Raw genomic sequence first — 22,506 nt, 5'->3', positions numbered from 1 at the left:
TCTAAAATGATTCAGTTTTTCTCTTGTTTACTTGAAGTCACAGTTTTCTTGCAAGATTCTATTTCCCCTTCTTGCCTCTTCCCCCCTGCCTCCTGACTTTCAGTGGCTGGATTTAACTAGTGGTATTTTGCTTTCAGGAAAAAAAAATTTGTAATCCTTGGTCGAATTTGTTTACTGAGTCGTCTAATCTGTGCAAGAGTTTTCTTCTGAGGGGATTTCTCATTCATACTATAATGGCTTTTAACTCGGCCGAGGTTTATTTAACAGAATAGGAAAGGAGAAACTTATCTGCTCCCTAATCCCTCTTGAATGTTTACATTACTCTGCCAAAGTAAATGCTGTGCAAAGTGGCAGCAGTCATTTGCTATGTAATAGTCAATATGCAGCTGCCAGGGCTGATTGAAACATATTAACGTAAGTGATAATACTGTCATAGAAGTGAAAAGTTAAGTTGCTTATCAGTATATTTTGATAAGCTACTTAAATTTTACAGTAGCATGTGCTGGCTTTAGACAGACGTTAATGACAGAGGACTGTGCACTTTATCTGTTCTCTTTGTTGCCTCTCACTTCATTTATTACCCTCAGCGGCGCAGCCGGTAATCTGCACAGGGTACTGATTCCCCTCTCCCTGGCAGGATATCACATCTGTGTGCTACCTCGTGTCCATCTCTGTCGGTATTGGACTCTGTTAGCGCAGCAGGGCAGACATGACCAGGCCAGCAAGTGCTTAGTAAAACCTTCTTCTCGCTTGCTGTTAGATGTAGTTTTGGAAAATTTCCTTCTAGAGAACAAAGCCATTGAAAGTAAGTGGCAAAACTGCTTGGGGGTGTGGATACTTTTCAACAATTCCATAGGATGCGTGTGCCCTTGCCGTCAGTCTTTGTCTGGTTTTATTTGCTCAGTAAACGCTGAGCACTGATGGTGTGCCAGGTGCCATTCTTGGCACTGGAAAGACAAAGTGAAGAAAGATAGGCCCCTTCCTCTCTGTTTGCATGTGGTCTGTTGAGAAAACAGACATGCCATTGAGGACTGCATCATGTGGGGAATGTTCTGACAGCAGCATTCTCATGACCAGGGCAGCACAGAAAAGAGAGAATTAGGGCACATGAAGTGGGGATGGGGAGGGGGTGAGGGACAGTTAGGAGGATGAGTAGAAGTCAGCTAGACTAGACCTACAGAGGTCGGGGAGAAAAGGGCCCAGTGTATTTAAGCCCAGGCAGGCTCAAAGATGCCAGGACGTTCCGGAGTGAGAGGAGTGAGGGGAGCGTATCTATGGGGAAGTAGACAGAGAACAACCAGAAAAGTGGGCAAGGGCCTGGCAGTGAAGAGCCCCAGAAGTCCATCCTAACAAATGTGGAGTGGATCCTGGAGTGATGGGCATCATTGCAGGAATTAAGTACATGATCTCGGGATCATGCCACTGCACTCCGGCCTGGGCGACAGTGTGACACTCCATCTCAAAAACAAAACAAAACAAAACAAACAAAAAAACAAGCCACACAGAGTGGACCACAGGACTGATGTCAGCAGCCAGGCTGCTCTGAGTGAAGGGGAGCAATGGCCAGGACCTGGTGGAGGGCAGTGGGGTTGGGGAAGTGGAACTCATCTTGAAGTAGATAGAGAGGTGGTGTGTGATGGGTAGAATGTCTGTTGCAGCAACATGGATGGCTTTGGGCTCATGGGGGCATTGGGACCCTTTGCAGATGCCTGCAGTGGGAATGCTGTGTGTGTGTGTCAGTGTGTGTGTCTGTGTCTGTGTCTGTCCCATCATGAGAAACTGAAGCTTTCCTGGGAAGGGTGGGTGTGCTGGGAGAAGCCAGGGGACTTCTCAGAGATGGTGCCTGATTGTGGAGTCGGCTTTGAATTTCTTCTCTGTGAACTGTTCTAGCTCTGAGGCATGGGAATAATTTATAATGGACATTCAATCCTCTGCCTTGCACAGGCAATTTTTTAAACTCTCAGAAATAATTAGCATTTCGCCAGTTTGTGTTTCCACCAGTCTGTGACAGGAAGACTCTTCAGGATGTAGAGCAAAACTGAAATGTATCAGTCTTGAATTAGATCCTGGTTAAAGTTTTTGACCTGCATACTAATATTTCATGTGTTTCCTCTTCTTCCTCCAGCTATCTCCCCTGGTTCGAGGTATTTTATAAGCTGCTTAACATCCTGGCAGATTACACGACAAAAAGACAGGTATTTACCTTTTTAAAATAATTCTTTTAAACAAATAAGCTTTAATTTTTATGAAATTAAAATTATATTTTACCAAAAAAGTGATGTATGCCCATTATAGAAAGTTTGGGAAATTCAGAAAATAATAGGAAGGAAAAGAAAATCACTTTTAATTTGCCCCACTCCCTTCCCTAAAATAAATATTCCTAGCATTTTGGGTTGTTTTCTTTTTAAGTTTTTCTTTGCATTAAAGAAATGATAAATAGACCCTTAACGTTCACAGAGTTAATGTTCACAGTTTCTAATATTCCCAAGTAGCCCAGAAAGTTTGTGACATGTATTCAATTATAATTTTGCTGAGGCACATATTTGAATTGCTCATGTCATGCTGCAAATCTGGGGTTTGCAAGTAAAACACTTAACTGGCAAGTGACCTACCCAGCTGTCCTGAGTTCCCATTTCAATAAAGCTTTGTGGTGCTTTTACAGTAACTTTTGTAGGGGTCTGCAAATTACGTTAAAAATTCATCTGTACCTTGCTGTACTTTTGGAAGAAGTGATAAGGTAAGGTATCTTCCATGGATGTCAAAGGCCAATTGGACCTTTATGTAGATTTTTGTAGCCCACATTTTCAGATGCCATTATAACAGGCGTGCCTCCCACACTATTAAAAATGTTATAAATATTTTTCATGGCTGCATAGCATTTTATCATGTACCTTGATTTACCAAAGCATTTTCCTATTATTGGAAATTGTTAATTGTTTGGGATTTTTCCACTGTTATGAGAAGTGTAACCATTCGCATCTATGAGGGTAAAGCATTTTCTTCATTTTGGATTGTTTCCTTAAAAGGAGAATCCCAGATGGGCCATTGTAAGATCAGTGGACATAAACATTTTTAAAACATTTGTCAAACTGCTTTCCAAAATAATTCTGCTGTTTTCTTAAAGGTTACCCTTTACCAGCAATGTAAGAGAGTGCCTGGGTCACGATACTCTAATCAGTATCATTTGTTGAATTCATTGTTTGACAAGTAAAATGACAAGTAAAAAAGTCTCATTGTTTTAATTGCATTTCTTTGATTATTAGTAAGTTGAATATTTGTCTGTATATCTAATGTCTTATATTTTCCTTTTTGTAAATGGCCTAAGATTTTTAATTAAAGTGATCCATTATTATTAAATGTTAAGGAAAATTTTCCCTTAATTTTTTTCTGTTGAATGTTCTGAGCAATTTGAGTGTTAGTTCTGAGAAATGGTCCATGAAAAGGGTACCAGTTCAGTCACACTGGGGTCCAGGGGAGGGAAAACTGTGTTTCATTTTCATCTCCTTAAGATTCATGTAATGTAAGCTCTACAAAGTCTTGCATTGGAGAAACCTGGGTCTCCTGTGCTTCCCATCTTGTTTTGCCCCAAACCCCTTTAATTCTGTGATAAATCTTAGCATTCTGAGATAGGAGTGTTTCCTGGAACACACTTTGGGAAATGCTGTTTTGGAGGAAAGGGGGAAATTGTGTGTATAATGACTAAATCATTTTTTTAGAGATAGATTTACTCACTGGCAAATGTATTCCAGAGGTCACAGTAAATGGAAGGAATAACTAATAGAAACGGCTTCCTTGATCACTACGCTCACTGTGAGAAGAAGCTTAGATGTCAGGGGATTCTGTCATAAAAGAAGTGGATTACTCTTTGATGAATGAGTTAGGAGGTCACCTTGGGTCTGTTCATCGATTTCTGATTCACAGTTACCTTTAGTCAAACATTCAGGTTTTCACTCAAATTTGAAAGGTGTATTTAATAAACAGAATTGTATAATATGTAGGCTCTTAACAGGTTTGAATTGGAGATTGACTCACATTTTTTTTCACTCCATATGTTCCAGTCCAAAAAAAAAAAAAGAGAAAAAACTCAGCAAAGCAAAGAACTTAGTACACTTTTTAAAACATGTGATTCAGGAAAGATTATAAAAGGGTAGGTACAACCTACACATATGGGAGATTGGATTATTACCCTGTAAAATTGGTGAACCTTTCCTCTGGGCGATTGCTCCAGCAGGACTCTGCCTCTTGGGATGTCAGACTGAGATCAGTAACATGTTTTAGTTGGAGTCTGTTTCTCTTGAACCCAGGACTCTTTTCTTCCCCCGTTTGGTTAAAAGAATTATGACACAGATGATAGGAAATCTGCCTACAACTGGCTTAATTGTTTGCAAGGTTTTAGTCACCAGATTAGAACAGGAAGAGATTTTTTATTTAAAGAAGCAGAATCTACCTCCTGCCCCAGGGCTGAAACCTTCTCCCATCCAAAAGTCATTGGGAAGGTTGGGAAGCAAGACAGGCTTCTATTGTGTGTGTGTATGTGTGTGTGTGTGAGAGAGAGAGAGAGACAGAGAGACAGAGAGACAGGCAGAGACAGAGAGATTGTGATGGCTAAGCATGGGGTGTGGGAGACCAAGGTGTGAGTAACTGGGGTATCTGTTTGGGCCATGGACCCATCATGCTCATCAGACCTTGAATGGGCACCCTTGTGGAAGGGATGGCAGGGCAAGGCAGGCATCTGAGCCAGGGAGCAGCCTGCCTCAGGGTGTCGGAGCCTGAGGGAGAGAAGGATGTTTATGTGGGAGCATGGTGGTAGAGGCTCAGCATGGGATGTCAGAACTCAAATAGAATCTAGAAGAATCCATGTGAGAAGGGAGGCAGCAGCTGTGGCCCAGTACTGGTGTGTTGGATCCTGAGGTAAGGAAGGCATTTGTGTGAGGGGTTGGGCAGTAGAGGCCCAGCCCTGGATGTCAGTGTCAGGGAGGAGGGGGGGAGGACATCTGGGTAGGGAAGGAGGCAGGGATGGCAATAGAAGAGCGGTTCCATACAAATAACCAAATATAAAAAGAAAATACAGGCAAGGTTTTTCACTTTCGTAGGATGAAGTCACAGGTATCTAGTAGAGGGAGAAAACTAGAATAATTTCTATATTGGATTGGAATAGAAGCCATTGTTGTGAACCCATGGTTTTCAATATGGGAAAATGGATATAGAAATAAATAGAGATGTGAAGTGCCTATTGTGGTTCCATGTGTGTGTTATATGTTCCCTGCCTCCATTGACTGAAAGGGCCTGGCATGAGCAATACTAAGGAGCAGTGAGCACACATGGTGCCCAGATCTTGGTTTCTAAATACCATTGCCCACTAAAAGGAACCCAGACTCATTGAAGAAATAACCTGATTCTGGGGCTGAGGCAGGGAAAGTATAAGATGAACCTGAAATATCTTTTGTGCCAAAAAGTAAGGAATTGCTAAAAACATGATGGGAACATGTCAGAAGGACACAAAAGCAGTAAGACTGCTCCCTCTAGTCATATCTGGAACAATTTGAGCATCAAAACAAATTAAGATAGTAAAGGATTATATCACACTGAATAAAACAGGAAACTATGGACCCATGGTAAAATAAATAAGTAAATGAATACATTGAAAGTTTGAGGAATGGGATATTTACACAAAGTGTGAATCCACAAAATGGTTATTTACTGCAAAGAGAAAGAATAATGTTACTGTAGAGATATCAAGTGAATTAATCAATTGATGAAAGCAAACATCATGAGTGAAGGGACATTGAAATCAGACATTAGACCAAACATTAGACAATTGAAAGTTATTCTACAAAATGGGTGGTCTCATTGTCAAGGCCATACAAATCTAGAAAAGACTGAGGAGCTGTTCCAGACTGACGATGAGTAGAGGGTTATAACTACTAACTGCAACATGTGATTCTGAAGTGGATTGTTTGCTGCCAAGGATATTATTGGCACAGTTGGCAAAACTTGAGGATAAGGTGGTAATTCTGCATCAGTGTTAATTTCCAGATTATTATGATTCTCTTAGTTTGTTTTCTGCTGCTATAACAGAATACCACAGACTGGGTAATTTATAAAGAAAAGAGATGTATTTGGCTCACAGTTCTGGAGGCTGGGGAGTCCAAGAGCCTGGTGCCGGCATCTGGTGAGGACCTTCTTGCTGGGTCATAACATGTGGCACTCGAGACGAGACACAAGATAGGGGCCAAATTTATCCTTTATCAGAAGCCCACTCTCACAATAATGGCATTAATTGATGATGTACTCCCGTCTTAAAGGTCCTGCCTCTTAATACTGTTACAATGATATTTAAATTGTCAACACATGAACTTTTGGGGGAAACATTTAAACCACAGCAGTGATTAATTGTGGTGATTTAGGAGAATGTCCTTGTTTGTATCTATGGATGATGGGACATAATCTTGGCAGCTCATTCTCAAATAGGTCAGGAAATAATAAAAACTTTTTTTTTTTTTTAACAATTTCTACAACTGTTCAGTAAGTTTGAGATTGTTTCAGAGCAAAACTAAACACATGCACACACACCCACAAGTTCATCTCCTCTCTGAGAAGCTTGTTTGATTTGTCAGAGCTCAGATTAAAACAAGCTTGTAGTCTGGGTGCATCTTCTTTTTCCTCTCCTTAAATTCACTACTTAAAGATAGCTGTAGTGAAGCCAGGAGGGCTCTGGAGCCTGCATTTCACCCCTTAGCTGTGCAACTTACTAACAGGCTGATTTAAGACAAGTTGCTTCACCTTTTGGAGCCTCAGTTTTCACATTGTTGAAGTGGGTAGTTGGGAGGATCAAATAGAGGGTGAATAGATACAAATATACACTTATCAGTATTAGCACAAAGAATTCCACAAGGTGGGAGAAATAGCATTTGGATAATTCTGTGAGCAGTGTTATTTTGAGCATTTTAGAGGTGAATCCATTTTCAGTCAAATAATTTGTATTGCTTTGTATGTCATCATGTTGCTCAATTTCATGAATTAGAATGCATAGCCACCATCCTATATTGCATGCTGTTGTACTTAGTTCATTTCTAACTTTCCATAATTGGAGGCTGCCATGTGTACCCGGTGAACATTCAGTAAAATTAATTGAGGGTAATGATGATGAAGACAAGATCTATAGTGTCATCGTTATTTCTCCTAACCACCCCCGCCCCGTAAGCTAGGATTGTTTGCATTTAAAAGTTGTTGCTATGGAGTTTAGGGGATAGATTTGCTGAGAGCTTATGGTATATGATCCATAAAAGGCGGTCATGGTAGGTGTCTCACTGAGTAGAAAATGTCAAACTTGGTGTAGGAGGATCTATTTGGCTCTTATGTTTGAGGCATATACGGTGTCTTTTGTCAAACCCTACATGAATATCAAACCTATTTCTATACTGGGGCCAGCGTCTCCCCAGCCCCCTCAGTCATGTGTGCTCAGACCTCCCTGCAGGTATCTTACTAAGGGCTCAGCCTTGCTTTTGTTACTTAGGCCTTTTATTTCTTTCAGGAAAATCAGTGGAATGAGCTTCTTGAAACTCTGCACAAACTTCCCATCCCTGACCCAGGAGTGTCTGTCCATCTCAGCGTGGTAAGTGGGGCAGAGTATTAGCCATCATTGAGAACCCATTTCATTATTGACAGTAAGAGGGAGCTAGCTGAACAGGATTGTATTTTGTCACCTGTACCTCCCCTAACCCTACCCCCAAATACTCTGAGACCTCTGAGTTCAAGATAGTCCAGGGAGTAGAATTTCTTCCTTTCTCTGAGATTCTATAAGAAACAGACATGTCCTAAATGTCCCCACCCTCCTCTGTGGCCATCATCCCATCACCAGCATCTCTTGGATCACAGATGCTGGGCTGAAATAGGACAGCTGGCTCCGCCTGCTTCTTCAGTCCCTGTCCCAGTCTCCCTGTATCACCCTCGCCCCACAGCACTGCTGTGCATGTCTCTTTGCTGAAGCCCATCCTGCACCCTCAGCTTTCAACATTTCCTCTCCCCTGTTTGCCAGGGTAACACATATTCATCCTTCAGAACTCAATTCTGATTTTATTTCCAGAGAAACCCTCCCTTGATACCTCGTAGGTTTTGCTAAGATTACCTCCAAGCATCTTGCACACTTTGTGGTACTTAGTTACACCCTATTGGAATGATTCCTTTTCCTGTCCCCCTCACTGGACGATGTGTCCCTTGAGGACAGAGCGGGAGAGTGCTTAATGTTGTTCCTGGCCTATAGTAATAGTTTCTTTGAATGCCTCTAAATATATACTGCTATTACATGTTATGCATTGTGCTCTGAAATACCAATTGGGAGATTTCCATCCTAGTCATTGTCTTGCCAATGACCTGAGTGATCTTAATCAGGACCTTTAACCTTGTGGGCTTCAATTTCCTCATCTGTCAGATAAGGCATCAGAAGAGGTGTAGGAGATCTTTTCCATATTTTGGTTCCAGGAATTCTCTAATTCCCTAGGTCAAACCCTCAAAGCCCTTGTCAGTACCTTCATCAGAATTCTCAGATGAACATACTTTGACCAAGTATTGATTATTATCCAGGGGCTTTTTCCCTTGTGTCATGGGGCCTGAAAATTTTAAGAGTTTTGTCTTTCATCTTCATTAGAACCAGGTACGGTGTTGGTATTCAGTGGTAGAAAGGTATCTCCCCTCCTAAAGAAAATTAATATTCCTTGTAGGTTTTTTCAGAATGATGATAAAATTGAAAGCAGTGTTACTACCAGTAATTAATAATAGATCTACTATTTTAATAAGTTCCTAATTTATACTAAATATGTATCTCTAATATTGAAAACAAGTTTACAAAATCGATATTAACATTCCCATTTCATGGATGAGGTTTCAAGAGGAAAAGATACCTGCCCTTCCAAGGTCATGTGGTTAATAAGATAAGACTTGAGTTTTCAAAGCCAGGGCTAACTTCAAGCCTATGGTCTTTCCACTGTGCCGTTTGTGTGGAAGGAGAGGGAGAGAAGGAAGGAAGGAAGAAAAAAATGAATTTACAGAGACTTTTGCCCGTTTTAATAGAGCATAGGAAAGAAAGAAACCTTGTTACAAAAATTCTCATACGGCAGGGGAGACCATCTGGAAAAGATGAAAAAATGAGCTTTAAACCTGCCCCAGTCCTTGCTGTATAGCTAAGCAACCCTGCCTTTGTCTCTGTCCTTTTTCCTAAGCAGCTTGATCTCACCACTTCAGTCTGTAATGACATCCGACAGGTAGCTGTGGAGTAGCCTGGCTGGGTCACCAGCTGCTGGGGAGGAAGGTCCACTCCTTCCTTCAAATGGCTGCTCAGGCAGCGTGCATGCCGGGCCTCAAGGACAAGCCATCTCAGGGGCAGCAGGAACTACTGGGGTGGCGCAGCTGTTTCATGCCAGTGGTTTCTAGGAATGTTTCTGACCTCCCCTGGTCCCCAGCATTTCATGGGCAATGGAGCAAGACAGAATCTCAAAGGACAGCCTGGGGACTACTTGGTTTTGGAATTGTGTTGGCTCACTATTTACTATCAATCTGTAAAGGCAGATTTTTTTTTTCTTTCCTTTTCACTGGGAATTCCTCTCTCCATATTGCATTTCTGATTTTGAAGGGCTACTCTCATCTAGGTTATACGTCCTGAAATGTTGATAAAATGTTAATCCTGGACTTTTTGTCTCTAGTCACTCTCTGCAAGAGTATATTTCTGTGTGTCTGATATGAGTGATGATAAAAATAGTAATATGAACTAGCAGTTCACAGCAATAATAATTTTGTATTAAAATACGATTTTTTGAATGGTAGGCATTTCATATATATAACATTTATTCTTCATAACAGTTTTGAAGTAGATAATATGATTCCCATTTATAGATTCAAAAACAGGTTCTGTGCTATTAAGTGAATTTGCTGAGCTACATAATCACCATATGGCCATTTGTTACTCAACTAAACTTCTAGCCCTTTGGTATAGAAGTTGGTATCTCATGGAGTCATATTGGAACCTTGCATATTACTTTTCCTGTTTTAATCCTCATTGTTGAATTAATCACTAGTTCCCACGCTACACCGTCTCTACTGTAATACTTCATAGGTAGTATTTTGATGTACACACAGATTTTGGAATAATGCATCAAAGAAGGCTTTTTTAAGTTATCTTTTTTATACTTTTTATTTTTTACTTTTTTATTTGTTCAAGTCCCTTTAGCTGTCATTTGCCATAAAAAGCACAGGTATAACAGTCTGTCGTGGTGGAAAGAGCACAGCTCTAGTTACACAGATTTAGTTTTGGTCCATATTCTGCCACTTACTAGCTGTGTGACCTTGGACTGACTAGACCTCTGAGCATTAATTTACCCATTTGTAATATGGAGATAATATCTATCTCAAAATTTGTTATGGGAATTAGAGATAATATTTACAGAGTACTAGACATAATGCCTTTCATGTAGCAGGTATTCAACAAATATCTGTTGAATATTGGACAAGTACCTTATACTATTATTGTTGTCATCATCATCATTACGATTGTCCCCAGGGCCTTTCATTTCAGAAAGCCTATACAACTCATTCTTCTAGACACCTACCTATTTTGCAATCACCCAAGAGTGGGGGTTGGGGTGGACAACTTCCTGAAATGTCACTTGGGGGTCCAGGTTTGAACTTAGGCCATGGCTAAGCTGACCTTCTCTGCATGTGACCTTTCCTGGCCTTTGCACAATCCCATCTTCAATTGGCTGGCACCAAGCTCTTTCCATTCCTGCTTGCCATTGTCTTCTGAGTCTTTAATAGCAGCAAAGGAGGTGCCATCAGTTCAGCCTGTTGTCATTTAACTCAGGGATGCATGCTTGTTGCATATGGAGATGCCTCATTGGACGTTCTTTGAAGAGGTCAATTTTTCAACTCCACTGAGTCTCCAGTCAGGAGGCTTATGATGGAGTGGGCTTCGGGGGCAGAATTTCTCCACTCTTAGTCATCTGCAGTGGTCTCAGCTCCAGTGCTGCAGCAACTGGAGCTCTTCCTAACATCACTTAGGCCTTTGGGGCAGATTTTGGCCACATTTTGTAGATGAATATAATCTCAGATGCTGAAATGAGATGACAGGTTTGGTTGGTAAAAATCATCACTGAGTGAATCTGGTGATATTTTGTTCCTAGAATACACTTGCCTCACTGAACAATAAATTATGAAACCAACGCCTTTTTCGTGTGTTTAGCCATTTAACCTCTTTGAACTATTTATTTATTCATTTAGAGACAGAGTTTCATTCTTGTCGCCCAGGCTGGAGTGCAGTGTCACAATCTCAGCTCACTGCAACCTTCACCTCCCGGGTTCAAGCGATTCTCATGCTTTAGCTTCCTGAGTATCTGGGATTACAGGTACCCGCCACCACGCCTGGCTAATTTTTTTGTATTTTCAGTATAGACAGGGTTTCACCATGTTGGCCAGGCTGGTCTCGAACTCCTGACCTCATGTGATCCGCCTGCCTTGGCCTCCCAAAGTGCTGAGATTACAGGCATAAGCCAACACTCCTGGCCTGAACTCTTCATTTATATCTCCCAAAGAAGTTCTCCTCTCATAGAAAAGAACTCCATCTACCAAAGTGATGATTTAATGCATCTGGTTCAATCTGACATTATCCAAAGAAAATATTCCATGGGTGTTTCTTCTGAGTGAAACCGTTGCCTTTTCTGAGTAAGGAAATATTTTCCAATCATTTACCTGAATTCTGAGTAATGCAATTGTTATACATTTTAGCAGAAATAAATCACTTTTGCTTTTCTTTTCTAGCATTCTTATTTTACTGTGCCTGATACCAGAGAACTTCCCAGCATACCTGAGAATGTAAGTACTTGGGAAGAAAAAATTAAATTTTTATTCTTCTCTGTTTTCTGCCTATTTGTTTTAATAAATAAAGGATGTGATTTAAAGTATCATTATAAAAATTATGATTTTTAAAAAACATTATAAAAACAAAAGTGTAAGAACTGAAGTGTATTATAAAAACAAAAACAAATAGAGAATATTTGCAAAGTATAGAAAGTATAAAGACAAGGAGGGATTGTTATTCCTATTTCTCAAAGGTAATTATGTATTAATATGATATTTGATTCCCTCTTTTTAGAATGTATTTTTACATAGTTAAATCACCCATTATAAAAACATCTTTTCCATTTTCATTCATAAGACTTATTTTTGTCAACTATCTAATATTCCATTTACTCTGTAGTTTAGCCATTCTCTCACTGTAGAACATTTAGGTTGTTTCTCATTTCTGCTATTATAAGTGAAATGTTTCCATATAAAGAATTTTCCAAATAGAGGTTTATTAGGGTAGATCTACTCAAGCAGAATTACACTTCTACTTCTTACCTTTGTATATTTACCTTTCAGAAAATAAAATAAAGTATTTGTGGGTGAAGCATGAGGGCCTCCATCCCTACCTCCAAAGGACGTAGGAGCAGTGAACTAGAGTGTGAGAGAGCAGAAGGTTGATGTTTGCCTTCTGAACAAGCTGAATGACATATCTAGTCTAGCTGCATGACATGTTTTCAAAATGTTTTACTATGATTATAAATAGTACTATGTAGAATCAGATAAAGAATGTCTACCACTTAGACACTTGATTACTTTTTTAAAATTGTGGTAACAAATACATAACATAAAATTTACCATGTTAATCATTTTTAAGTGTACAGCTCGGTGGTTTCGAATGCATTCATATTTTGTACAGTCAATGTCCAGAACTTTTTGTATCTTACAAAACTGAAACTCTGTACTCATTAAGCAATTCCCCATTACCCTGTCTCTGCAACCCCTGGCAACCATCAATCTGCTTTCTGTCTCTGTGAATTTGACTACTCTCCGTATAGTACTTCACGTAAGTGAAATCATACAATATTTGTCCTTTTGTTCTGAGTTATTTCACTTAGCATAATACCTTCAAAGTTCATCTGCGTTGAAGCATGTGTCAGAATTGCCTGCCTTTTTGAGGCTAAATGATATTCCATTGTATATGTAGACCACATTTTGCGTTATCTGTTCATCCAGCAATAGATGCTGAGATTAATAGATATTGTTTTTACCCTTTGGCTATTATCAGTAATACTGCTTTGAACCTTGGTGTACAAATGCCTGTTTGAGTCTCTGCTTTCAATTCTTTTGGGGATATACTTGAATACTTGATAAGAAAAGTACTGGAATATGTAGTATACTTTTTCATAACTACTGTAGATTCACAGAAAGGAAATTTTTCCAAGTGTTGTCTATAGAACAGGTTACAAATGTCAGGTGATCAAATGTAATGAATGAAGTTAGGCTGTAGTATTGTGATTAGATAACAGTCTTGATAAGTTGGGATTGTCAAGCATATCCATGTAGTATATTATCTGTATGATCAGACTGTGGTAGAAAATGTTGCATCCTTTTTGTTTGACATTAACTAATAAAAAATTCAGACCAGAGTTCCCATTTCAACAACAATAGCTAATGTTGATTGAGTACTACTACTCGAAATATTATATATTTGGTGCTTTTGTCCATTTTCTCATTTAGCTCTCTCAACAAACTTACATGGTAACTACCAAAATTATTTAATATAAGGAAACAGAAGCCCTGAAAATTTAAGTCACATATTCAATATCCTACAGGAAATAAATGGTAAAATCAGAATTCAAATATTGGTCTTTCTGGATTCTTGAGACTGAGCTCTTACATAATGTGCTATACTTTGAGCCCGTGATTTTTACCTTTCATCTCTCAGAAAATTCCATTGAAATGATGAACGAAAGGAGAAAAATATTTCCCTAATGACAGAGGAAGCTACCATGAGCCAGAAAGTTTGGGAATTTACATAATATAAAGGAGATGATTACTGATAGTTGCAGTCAATTCAGTACAGACAGTGGAGAAATCCAAAAAGAGGTGGGAAAGTAATGCAGGAAGAGCAGAAGCAGAGGCATACTCTGGCTATGAAGGAGGCTACTGAAGGATTATTTTAAAATGCCGTGGGACATTTATAAGAATTGATCATGTACCTAAATCACACCAAAAATTTCAAAATAGAGCATACTAAACTCTCACAGATCACTGTCTTTTATGGCAGTGAACAAAAACTATAATAATAAATTAATTAAAGCCTTAAAAATATTAATCTGTTTGAAATAGCAGTTGGATCAAAGATGATAAAAATTGAGATTAGTTATTATTTAGAAATTAATGACAATGAGGACACTAAACAAGTACCTTAGGGATGTGGCCAAAACCACACTCTAGGGAAAATTCATAGCTTTGAATGCTTTTATATAAATAAAAAATTTAGAAAACAATGAACTTGACTTTCAAGAAGCTAAAAAAAAAAAAAGAATAGTAATAAAAAATAACCAAAACTAGAAAAAGAAATTATAATTTAATTTATTAGGGAATATTGTTAAAGTAAAATTGAAAAATAGTTTTTAAAAACTGAATTTGTGAAAAGAATAAAATTTTAAACTTATTCGATAAAGTTAAAGATTGTGAAAAGAGAAAATTTTCTAGAAAAAGACAAGTGATAGTTGGCCTGAGAAACAGGCAATATGAATATAGAATTTTAACTTGAAAAGATTAATAAAGCTCTATTTCAATCTCCATCCTTCAAAAAATCTATCAGGTTTAGGTGGTTATATAGGTGTTTCAGGAACAGATAATTATTACTTAAACAGACCAAATCATGGGAAAGGTATGTGTGTATGTGTATCATACAACAGCGAAAGAAAAATCAGGCATAATCTTCCTTCTCAGAGATCTGTTTCTGAGTTTTTTCACCCTTCCTTTTTATGACATGTAGTTTTCAAAGTGTGCAACCGGGAACCCCAGTGTTGCTTTGGGAGTCCTGGAAGGCCTCACAGAGGTAGATGGCTAACTGATCAGAGCACTGGATCCCTGCTCCTATTTTATTCAGAGCAGGTTAATTTCCACTGCTTACACTGGGGGTTGAGTAATACTTTGTTTGAGACAACAGTATTCTTTTGGTTTTTTTTTTGGTTAAGTTTCAAAACTTACATTTTTAAAAGCACACAAAATGTACGCACTTTATATCTGTTTTTCATGTAACAATCTACCATGAACATTTACCTGTGTTATTAAAAATTCTTTATAAATATTTTGTTGTAAAAGATTAAAATACTGATACATAGAGAAAAAAATGAAAGGCCTCCATTACCACCATCCCCTCCAACCCCAATCCCACTCTCCCTCCAGTGTTTGATGAAACCTTTCTCTAGGAATTTAGTGTTACGTGTGTGAGTACCTGTGTGTGTTGTAGATGGTTTTTAAACATAAATATGATGCTATTCATACTTGTTTAGCAACTCATTTTTTGGTTTAATATATTCCAAAAAGTGTTCATATCTACCTACCTCATCCTTTTTAATGACATACTTATTTAGTGGTATTTTTAGTCTTATGAAAGTAATTCATATTAATGGCTTGAAAACATGTAGTACTACATAGTTGTTGATGAAAACCAGCAATTTTCAAGTTGCCCAGCTACTTTGAAGTTTTTAGCAGCTGTGTTTCCCTCTGTATTTTTGAATAACTTATTCGTATTGCTAAATCTTATTTTTTTTCTGTTACAGATATCACTTATTGATTTTCCTATAGAAGATGAGAGTTTCGGTCTTTTACCACCTATAACACTCCCCACCCTGAAACACACAGAATAATGTTCTCTCAGTCACATATTTCCCCTCTCCCATTCTTTCTATACCTTTAGAAAATTTTTACATTAAATCAGAAGTTAATGTTTACATTTTAATGAGCATGCTGAAGCAGTTAGTAGATTACCTTTCCTTTCTTACACAACTTTTTGTCACATAAGCATTCTTGGGTTTCACATCTTTCTCATTCTTGATTTCATTCCCTCATTTTGGTGAAACATGCGCCAGTAGTTTTCTTGAGAAAGTGCTTGTTAGAGGCAACATTTTTAGACCTAGCATGACTAAAAATAACTCTCTTCTTTTTTTGAGACAGAGTCTCACTCTGTCGTCCAGGCTGGAATGCAGTGGCACAATCTCGGCTCACTGCAAACTCCACCTCCTGGGCTCAAGCAATTGTCCTGTCTCAGCCTCCCAAATAATCATGGCTACAGGTACACACCACCACACCTGGCTAATTTTTGTATATTTTAGTAGAGATGGGGTTTCACCATGTTGGCCAGGCTGGTCTTGAACTCCTGACCTCAAGTGATCCACCTGCCTTGGCCTCCCAAAGTGCTGGATTTACAAGCGTGAGACCAGCCTCTTTATTCTTCTTTTGATAGTTTGACTGGGTATAGAACTCTAGGTTGGAAATTACTCTATCTTCCAAACTTTGAAGATGTTTCTCCACTGACTTCTAGCTTTGCTGTTGCAACTAAGAAGTCTCAGCCATTCTGATTCCTGTGATTTATTTATTGTAACCATCCTTTGGTGGTCTCTCCTGGTATCCTGAAATTGCAGTGATGTGCCTTGCTAGGGGCCTGTTTTCATCTATTGTGCTGGGCACTTGGTGGTTCCATTTAATATGGAAACTCATGTCCTTTAGAGCTGAGAACTTTTCTCACATTTCTTTGAAAAACTATTCTTCATTTTTCTTTCTTTCTCTGGGGCCTCTATGATAGAATGTTAAATATCCTGTACTGATCCTCTAATTTTCTTGTTTTTTCTCTCCTATTTTCCATCTCTCTCTTTTCGTTTTCTCTCTACTTTCTTCAGCGAATCTTTCCATCTTTGGAAATTTACTTCTGCCATTATATTAATATTTTCACTCATCTGTGAGACTGTTATTTATAGATTTTAAAAGTTGTTCTTCTCCTTGTATTATTTTCTTGCTCAACATCCCTATCTTCTGTTTGTTGTGTTCCATAACTTTCACTGTAGAGCCTTTCCTCAAATGGCTGCCCCGTCACATTTAAGAGTGAGGCACTAAAAAGCTGACTGAATCCACTCTGTCAGTCATTTCTGGAGCTTGGAACTAGTGTGGCTATTTTGGGGGCAGTGGCCTCTCAAATATCAGTATCAGAATCTTTTTCTTTGGATTTGGTCTGTTTTCTTTGCCTAGGTAGTGTATGCTTTATTACCAGTGTTCTGGAAGCTGAGTAGGAATGGTAGGTTATGACATGTCAACATCTAATATGTATACCTTTGTTTAATACTCATTTTCAGTGTAAGGCTTTATTGCCCATCCTCAACTATACCTGGTGTCCCCAGGCCTTTCTGGTTCAGTTCTTCTAGAAAGTAAACACATATTCCTCTGGAGAGGTGCGGGAAAGTCTGTTGACTAGCTCATTGAGCTGGGAGAGGAAATCCTTGGGATTGAATTACTCATTTTTATTTGCACCCCCTCTCCTAGCCTTCAGAGATTCTGGGTGTCTCCAGTTCCTTTTTGGAATTCTTTTTGTGCTATGAGTTGGGCTGAATGCTCGGTGCTGTGCCTGCCCACCTCATCCGTAGCTTTCAGCTTTTCTTCTCAACCTCAGTCGCATGCTTGTCAGCTTGGGCCAGATCATTCTTTGTTGAATGGGGCTGTTTTATACATCGTAGGATATTTAGCAAGCATCTCTGGGCTCTACTCACTATATGATGGTAGCACATTCCCCTCCAGCTGTGATAACCAAAAATGTCCCCAGGCATTGCCAAATATCCCCTGGGGGACTAATGGCCCCAGCTTGAAAACCACTTCTTTAGTCACATCTGCTTTTTGGCTTTCAAAAATTTGATCTCTTTCTTCCATTACTAATTCTTCTCCTGTTTTTCGGCGTTTGTGCCTTTTAAAATTCTTTTACTGTGACTTTTTCTGGGAGGCTGGTATCAGGAGAGAGAAAAGATAAATGTATGTTTAATTCACTGTATTTAACTGTTTTAACTATGCTTTTCCTACTAATAGACATTTACATTTTCTACTATAAATAATGTTATGATAAAAATGATTGCCTAGGTTAGGTTCATTAAACAAATTTTTTTTTCTTTTAAGAACAAATAATTTCTTATGAACTTCATTTTAAGGTACCTGGAAATTCTGATCATTTCTAATTTTTCAAAACTGCAATTGAGATTAGGAAGTTTTTTTTTAAGTCTTCTCATAGCCTTACCTCCAAAGCCTGTCTGCACTGTATGCTACCTCTCCTGCCCCCACTATTTTAAAAATTTACATTCCTTCTGCTGGTTTTGCTACTAATGAACCAATTCCCTGTGCATGACCCATTGTCCCTAAATCCTCCTTTGCAAACCAGTAAAAGGCTAGCCTTGTTTGTTTCTAAGCGGAATGGTAATACCAATCTGCCAGACTCCTACCGTACATGATTCCACTTTAATCCTTAGAGCTACTCCGAGATGGGTAGACATGAGCCCCGTTTTAGACAGGGAGCCCAGAGCTCACAGAGCTGAGGTGGCACGGTCTGCTCGTAAGCACAGTGTAGCGACCGAGGTTTGTAAGCTTTTGTTCTGTTGTACCCCACTGCCTCCCTGGAATTGATGTGTTCTATTCATGAGGAAAAAAAGGAAAAGAAATGATTTTTTTAAATATATAGCAAATTACAAAATGAAGCAGGAAAGCCTTTCCTCTAAGGAGAATCTGAACTTTTGTAGGACCAATTTGTGTGGTTTTTGACATAGAATCACTATTGAGCTCTAGCAATGTTGAAATTTGCATATTAATCTCTTGATGATTTTTCAAGGATTAATTTAAAATTACTAAATTGCTGCATTGCAAATTGAAACAAGCAATAACTGTGGGGTTGTTAATCCTTTATGATCTGGTGTAGTGGAAAGAACATGAATTTTAGAGACAACCAGACTCTGGGCTTCGTTACCCTGGTACCTTGGGGCAATGTACTTATACTCTTGGAGCCTCTAGGTCCTTATCTACAAAAGGAAAATGTGAGAAACTCATGAAGTATTAAATGTAGAGTTCCAAGGACAACGTCTGGTTTGATGGAGATGCTGCTTTCAATGGTCTGTTTCTTTTTCTCCTTTTCTTGGCTCTCCCAGAATTCTAGTCTTAACCTCCCTTGTGATCTGAGTTGTGGCTGAGAGCTGAAGAACATTGTTCTTGGAGCACATCTTTTCTAGATTTTTCTCATATTCATGGTTATGGAGATTAATTCTTTTCCTTTCATGGGGCATATATTTCATGGGGCCTTGAAATTGTCTTAGCAGACCCTTTTCACACCAGAATGTCTGAAGCTTGGAACTGGTGTGGCAGATGGAGCCCAGGGCTCCGCTGCCTGTAATATAGATGGTTTGTAAATATTTATTGATTATCTCCTCTAAGGAACATAAGCAACAAAAAGGATAAATAGGCTTTGGGATGTGGAACTTAATAATGTTCTATCACCAGATAATCTTGTTCTCCTGGACAGCTTCAGAGAAGTGTTAGTGTAAAAAAAGAGAGGAAGGAGCTGGTATTTATTGAGCATCCACTGTGGATCAGATCGGGCACTGTTTGTTATGTTATGAAATCTTCACAACAGCCTTTAGTATGGTTGTTATCTCTGTTCTGGAGAGAAAATGAAGCCCAGAGATGTGAGGTAACTTGCCAAACCAGGAAGTGCTAAAACCAGGATTCACACCTCAGTCGATATGATCTGAGCATTGAGATGCTGCTGGGTCTGGGCCCTGGCTCCGTGGCTCCCTCTGCCCATCTAAGAAATTGCTCATCATACATGTAAGTTACATAATTAATTGAATGAATGTTTGGTAAAATGTCCTCTCTCCTTCTCTAAGGACAGGGATCAGTATTTTTTTCACTGTAGCACTGTACCCAGAACAGAATAGATGCCCAATATGTATTTATTGACTAAACGAATGACTGAATAAATGAATTAACATGTAGCCACCCCCAGGAGAAGAGAAAAGAACAATTCCTTTCAGTTGGCTTTTGGGCCAATTTGTCTGCAAGACATTAATGAAAAGCAAATGTAAAAAATTAATTCTTTTCCCTTTCAGATCCCCATTGAAGTTAATTATCATTATTTCTACAATTTCTTTGTAAAAATATTTTCTTTCTTTTCACTGAAAAACTATCACTCTGTAATTTCTCATCAGGGTTTTCTCTGTCTATCAAGATAACACATGTAGGAGTGAATTTTATGCAGGCAATAATTAAATGAGCATAAATCTTTATAAATTTTAAACAATTGACCTGCATTTAAAAAAAAGTCACAGATCATGAACAGTTATGTAGTAATAATTACATTGTAAACCAGCTGTATAAAGGATTTTTTTTTAGTGTCCAGGTTTTGAAGTTTACTTTTGATTAATGGATAATCATATAGACCTTCATTTGGAATATTAAACAAACCTGTCTTAATTATCTCGTTGGTGTCATACCAAGTGGTTAATGATGCGAGGAAAGCAGTTAGAATGGACAGTTACATATAACATTGCCCAGACTCCACTTTGTCAAAAGATGCACCATGATATAGAAAAGATTTATGAACTCATCATGACTTTCAAACATAAACAAAGTTGAAGTGGTAGTAGAAGACCTATTATCAAGAACTGCGATTATAGAGAATTCCATTGTTGCTCTTAAGAGTTGTCAGGTAATTGTTTATTCTAATGGTTTTTCTATTCACATGGAGGGATGAAAGTTGACCTCTGAGTAAACTCTGCTTTCCTTTCTAGAATACTCTTCTCTGATTTGATTGCTTATGTGAATTTCTGGGATTCTTTCTTAAGCAGATTGTTTTAGAATCCAAATTTATAATTCCCTTTAAAGAATCCCTCCCAACTAAGGTTACCTAAATTCTTAAAAAAAAAATCAGTTGAGGGTTTTAAAAATTTTTATTATGGTAAAATAATTTGAATAGGAGTTATTTCAGTAAACAAGACCCACTGACAAAACCAAGCCTCTTGCCTTGGAAGCTGCCTTCAGACACAAGACAGTAGGTCTTTATCATGTGTACCATGTATGAAGTGGAAAGTCACAAAGACTAATAAAATGACAGACAGTGGGGCGGACTAGCATCTGTTTCGAAGGCTCCAAGGAGTACCCAGCTTAGAGTCGGTTCTTTGGTTTGAGGATTATCTCATTTCCCTAAGGTATTGAACCTAAGACGCTTTCTCTCTAAGCCCCACTATATCCCCTCCCATCCCCACCCCACTCCAACTCCCCCCATCGCCACCACCCCCACCTGCTTCATAACCTCAGGCATGGATCACAGTGAGCCTCAAGTCCCCAGCCACCTGGATTGGTGCAGGAGCCAGCAGGGACAGTTAGAAGGGAGCAGCCATTATAAGGCTTCTCCTGGGAGGATGGGGGTTTTGCCAGGTGCCATTCCCTTTCTCTTTGTCTGGATTTAGAGCCACAGGGGGTTCGCACTGGACCTGACGTTTACCAACGTTTCTTTGCAGAGATGAGAAGTGGGAGCCAAGAGTCTAAGGAGCTTGTGCATTGCAGGCTTCTTCTGAAGTGCACCTTGCAGGCTGCTCTGTCCAGAGACCTTCGTCAGATTTGAGCCCTTTCCAGCCTGGGTGGTGGATAGCTTTGTAGCTGTGCTACCTAGCCCTAGAGAGTGTGGCCAGAAGAGATGCTAGGTGGAGAGGCACATGCTCATGGGGACATAAATGTATGTGTAACTGAAATAATGTTTGAACTCCATGAGTAGGAAAGGAATAGCCTCAAGCCTAAAAACTTAACTGGCACTAAGAAAACCGAGACCTTTTGAGCACAGAAACTGGGAACTAGTCCTCGAAGCAAGGTTTTCCTTTCCAAGTAGGTGAGTCACACAGAGAAGTAATTGGCGGAGAATGAAGAAAGTGGTTACTTAGGCTCAGCCATGGTGGCATTACAGCCCAGGACACTAAGCCTAGGACGAGGTGGCCAGGGACACCATGTTTGACAGGAATTATGGTGCTTTAGAAGGAAGATTTATCCTTTATTAAAAGAATGGACTCTCCCTTTAAAAACCTATTTGGGCAAGTAGACAAGTATGGTGCATAGTAATCTGGAAGTCCAGGGGTCACTTGAGATTTTTTTCTCCTTCCCTCCCCAAGTCTAATTCATCATCAAGTCCTGTGATTCCACTTTATGGACATCCATGACATCTACACCCACAGCTTTTGTCTGAATTGGTTTTTTAATGTATTTTAATCATTTCTTTCCCAGAATATGGCAGCAGCCTGTTAGTTGACTGTCCTGCCTCCTGTTTGCCCTCTTACCTGTCTTCCACAGAGGCTCTACGAAGATTTTTCTGAAACCCAAATAGGATCATGTCAGGATCCTTCAGCACTGCCCTGTCCCTAGCTCCCCTGCCCCCTGCTGTCCTGCCCCGCCCTGCCCCTCACTCTCTTCCCTGCGTGTGCGCTCCTCTCCCCACCCTGTCGGGAAGCATATTCTGCCTGGAATATGCTTCTTCCCTCGTCCACTGAGTGAACCCCTGTTTGGAGGCTCAGACCAAATGTCTTCTCTGTCACACTTTCTCCAGCCTTCCCCTGCATATCCATCAAGGGGAGTGAGGCTTCTCAGCCATGC

General features: G+C 39.3%; 1 protein-coding gene across 22 annotated transcripts in view; it reads left to right on the top strand.

The window, feature by feature from the left end:
- DENND1A (DENN domain containing 1A) overlaps positions 1-22,506 on the top strand; it is a 542,897-nt gene that overhangs the window by 246,724 nt on the left and 273,667 nt on the right. For all 22 annotated transcript variants that reach the window (XM_054501506.2, XM_054501505.2, XM_054501502.2 and 19 more), the window contains 3 exons: positions 2,126-2,195; positions 7,535-7,615; positions 11,806-11,859. In XM_054501506.2, coding sequence (XP_054357481.1) covers positions 2,126-2,195; positions 7,535-7,615; positions 11,806-11,859 — 205 coding nt within the window. The remainder of the gene's footprint in view (positions 1-2,125; positions 2,196-7,534; positions 7,616-11,805; positions 11,860-22,506) is intronic.

The sequence above is a fragment of the Pongo pygmaeus genome, chromosome 13 (genome assembly GCF_028885625.2).
Source record: "Pongo pygmaeus isolate AG05252 chromosome 13, NHGRI_mPonPyg2-v2.0_pri, whole genome shotgun sequence".
Lineage (NCBI taxonomy): Eukaryota > Metazoa > Chordata > Mammalia > Primates > Hominidae > Pongo > Pongo pygmaeus.
Note: the sequence above shows the minus strand (reverse complement) of the source record. Positions and strands in the feature narration are given on the sequence as shown.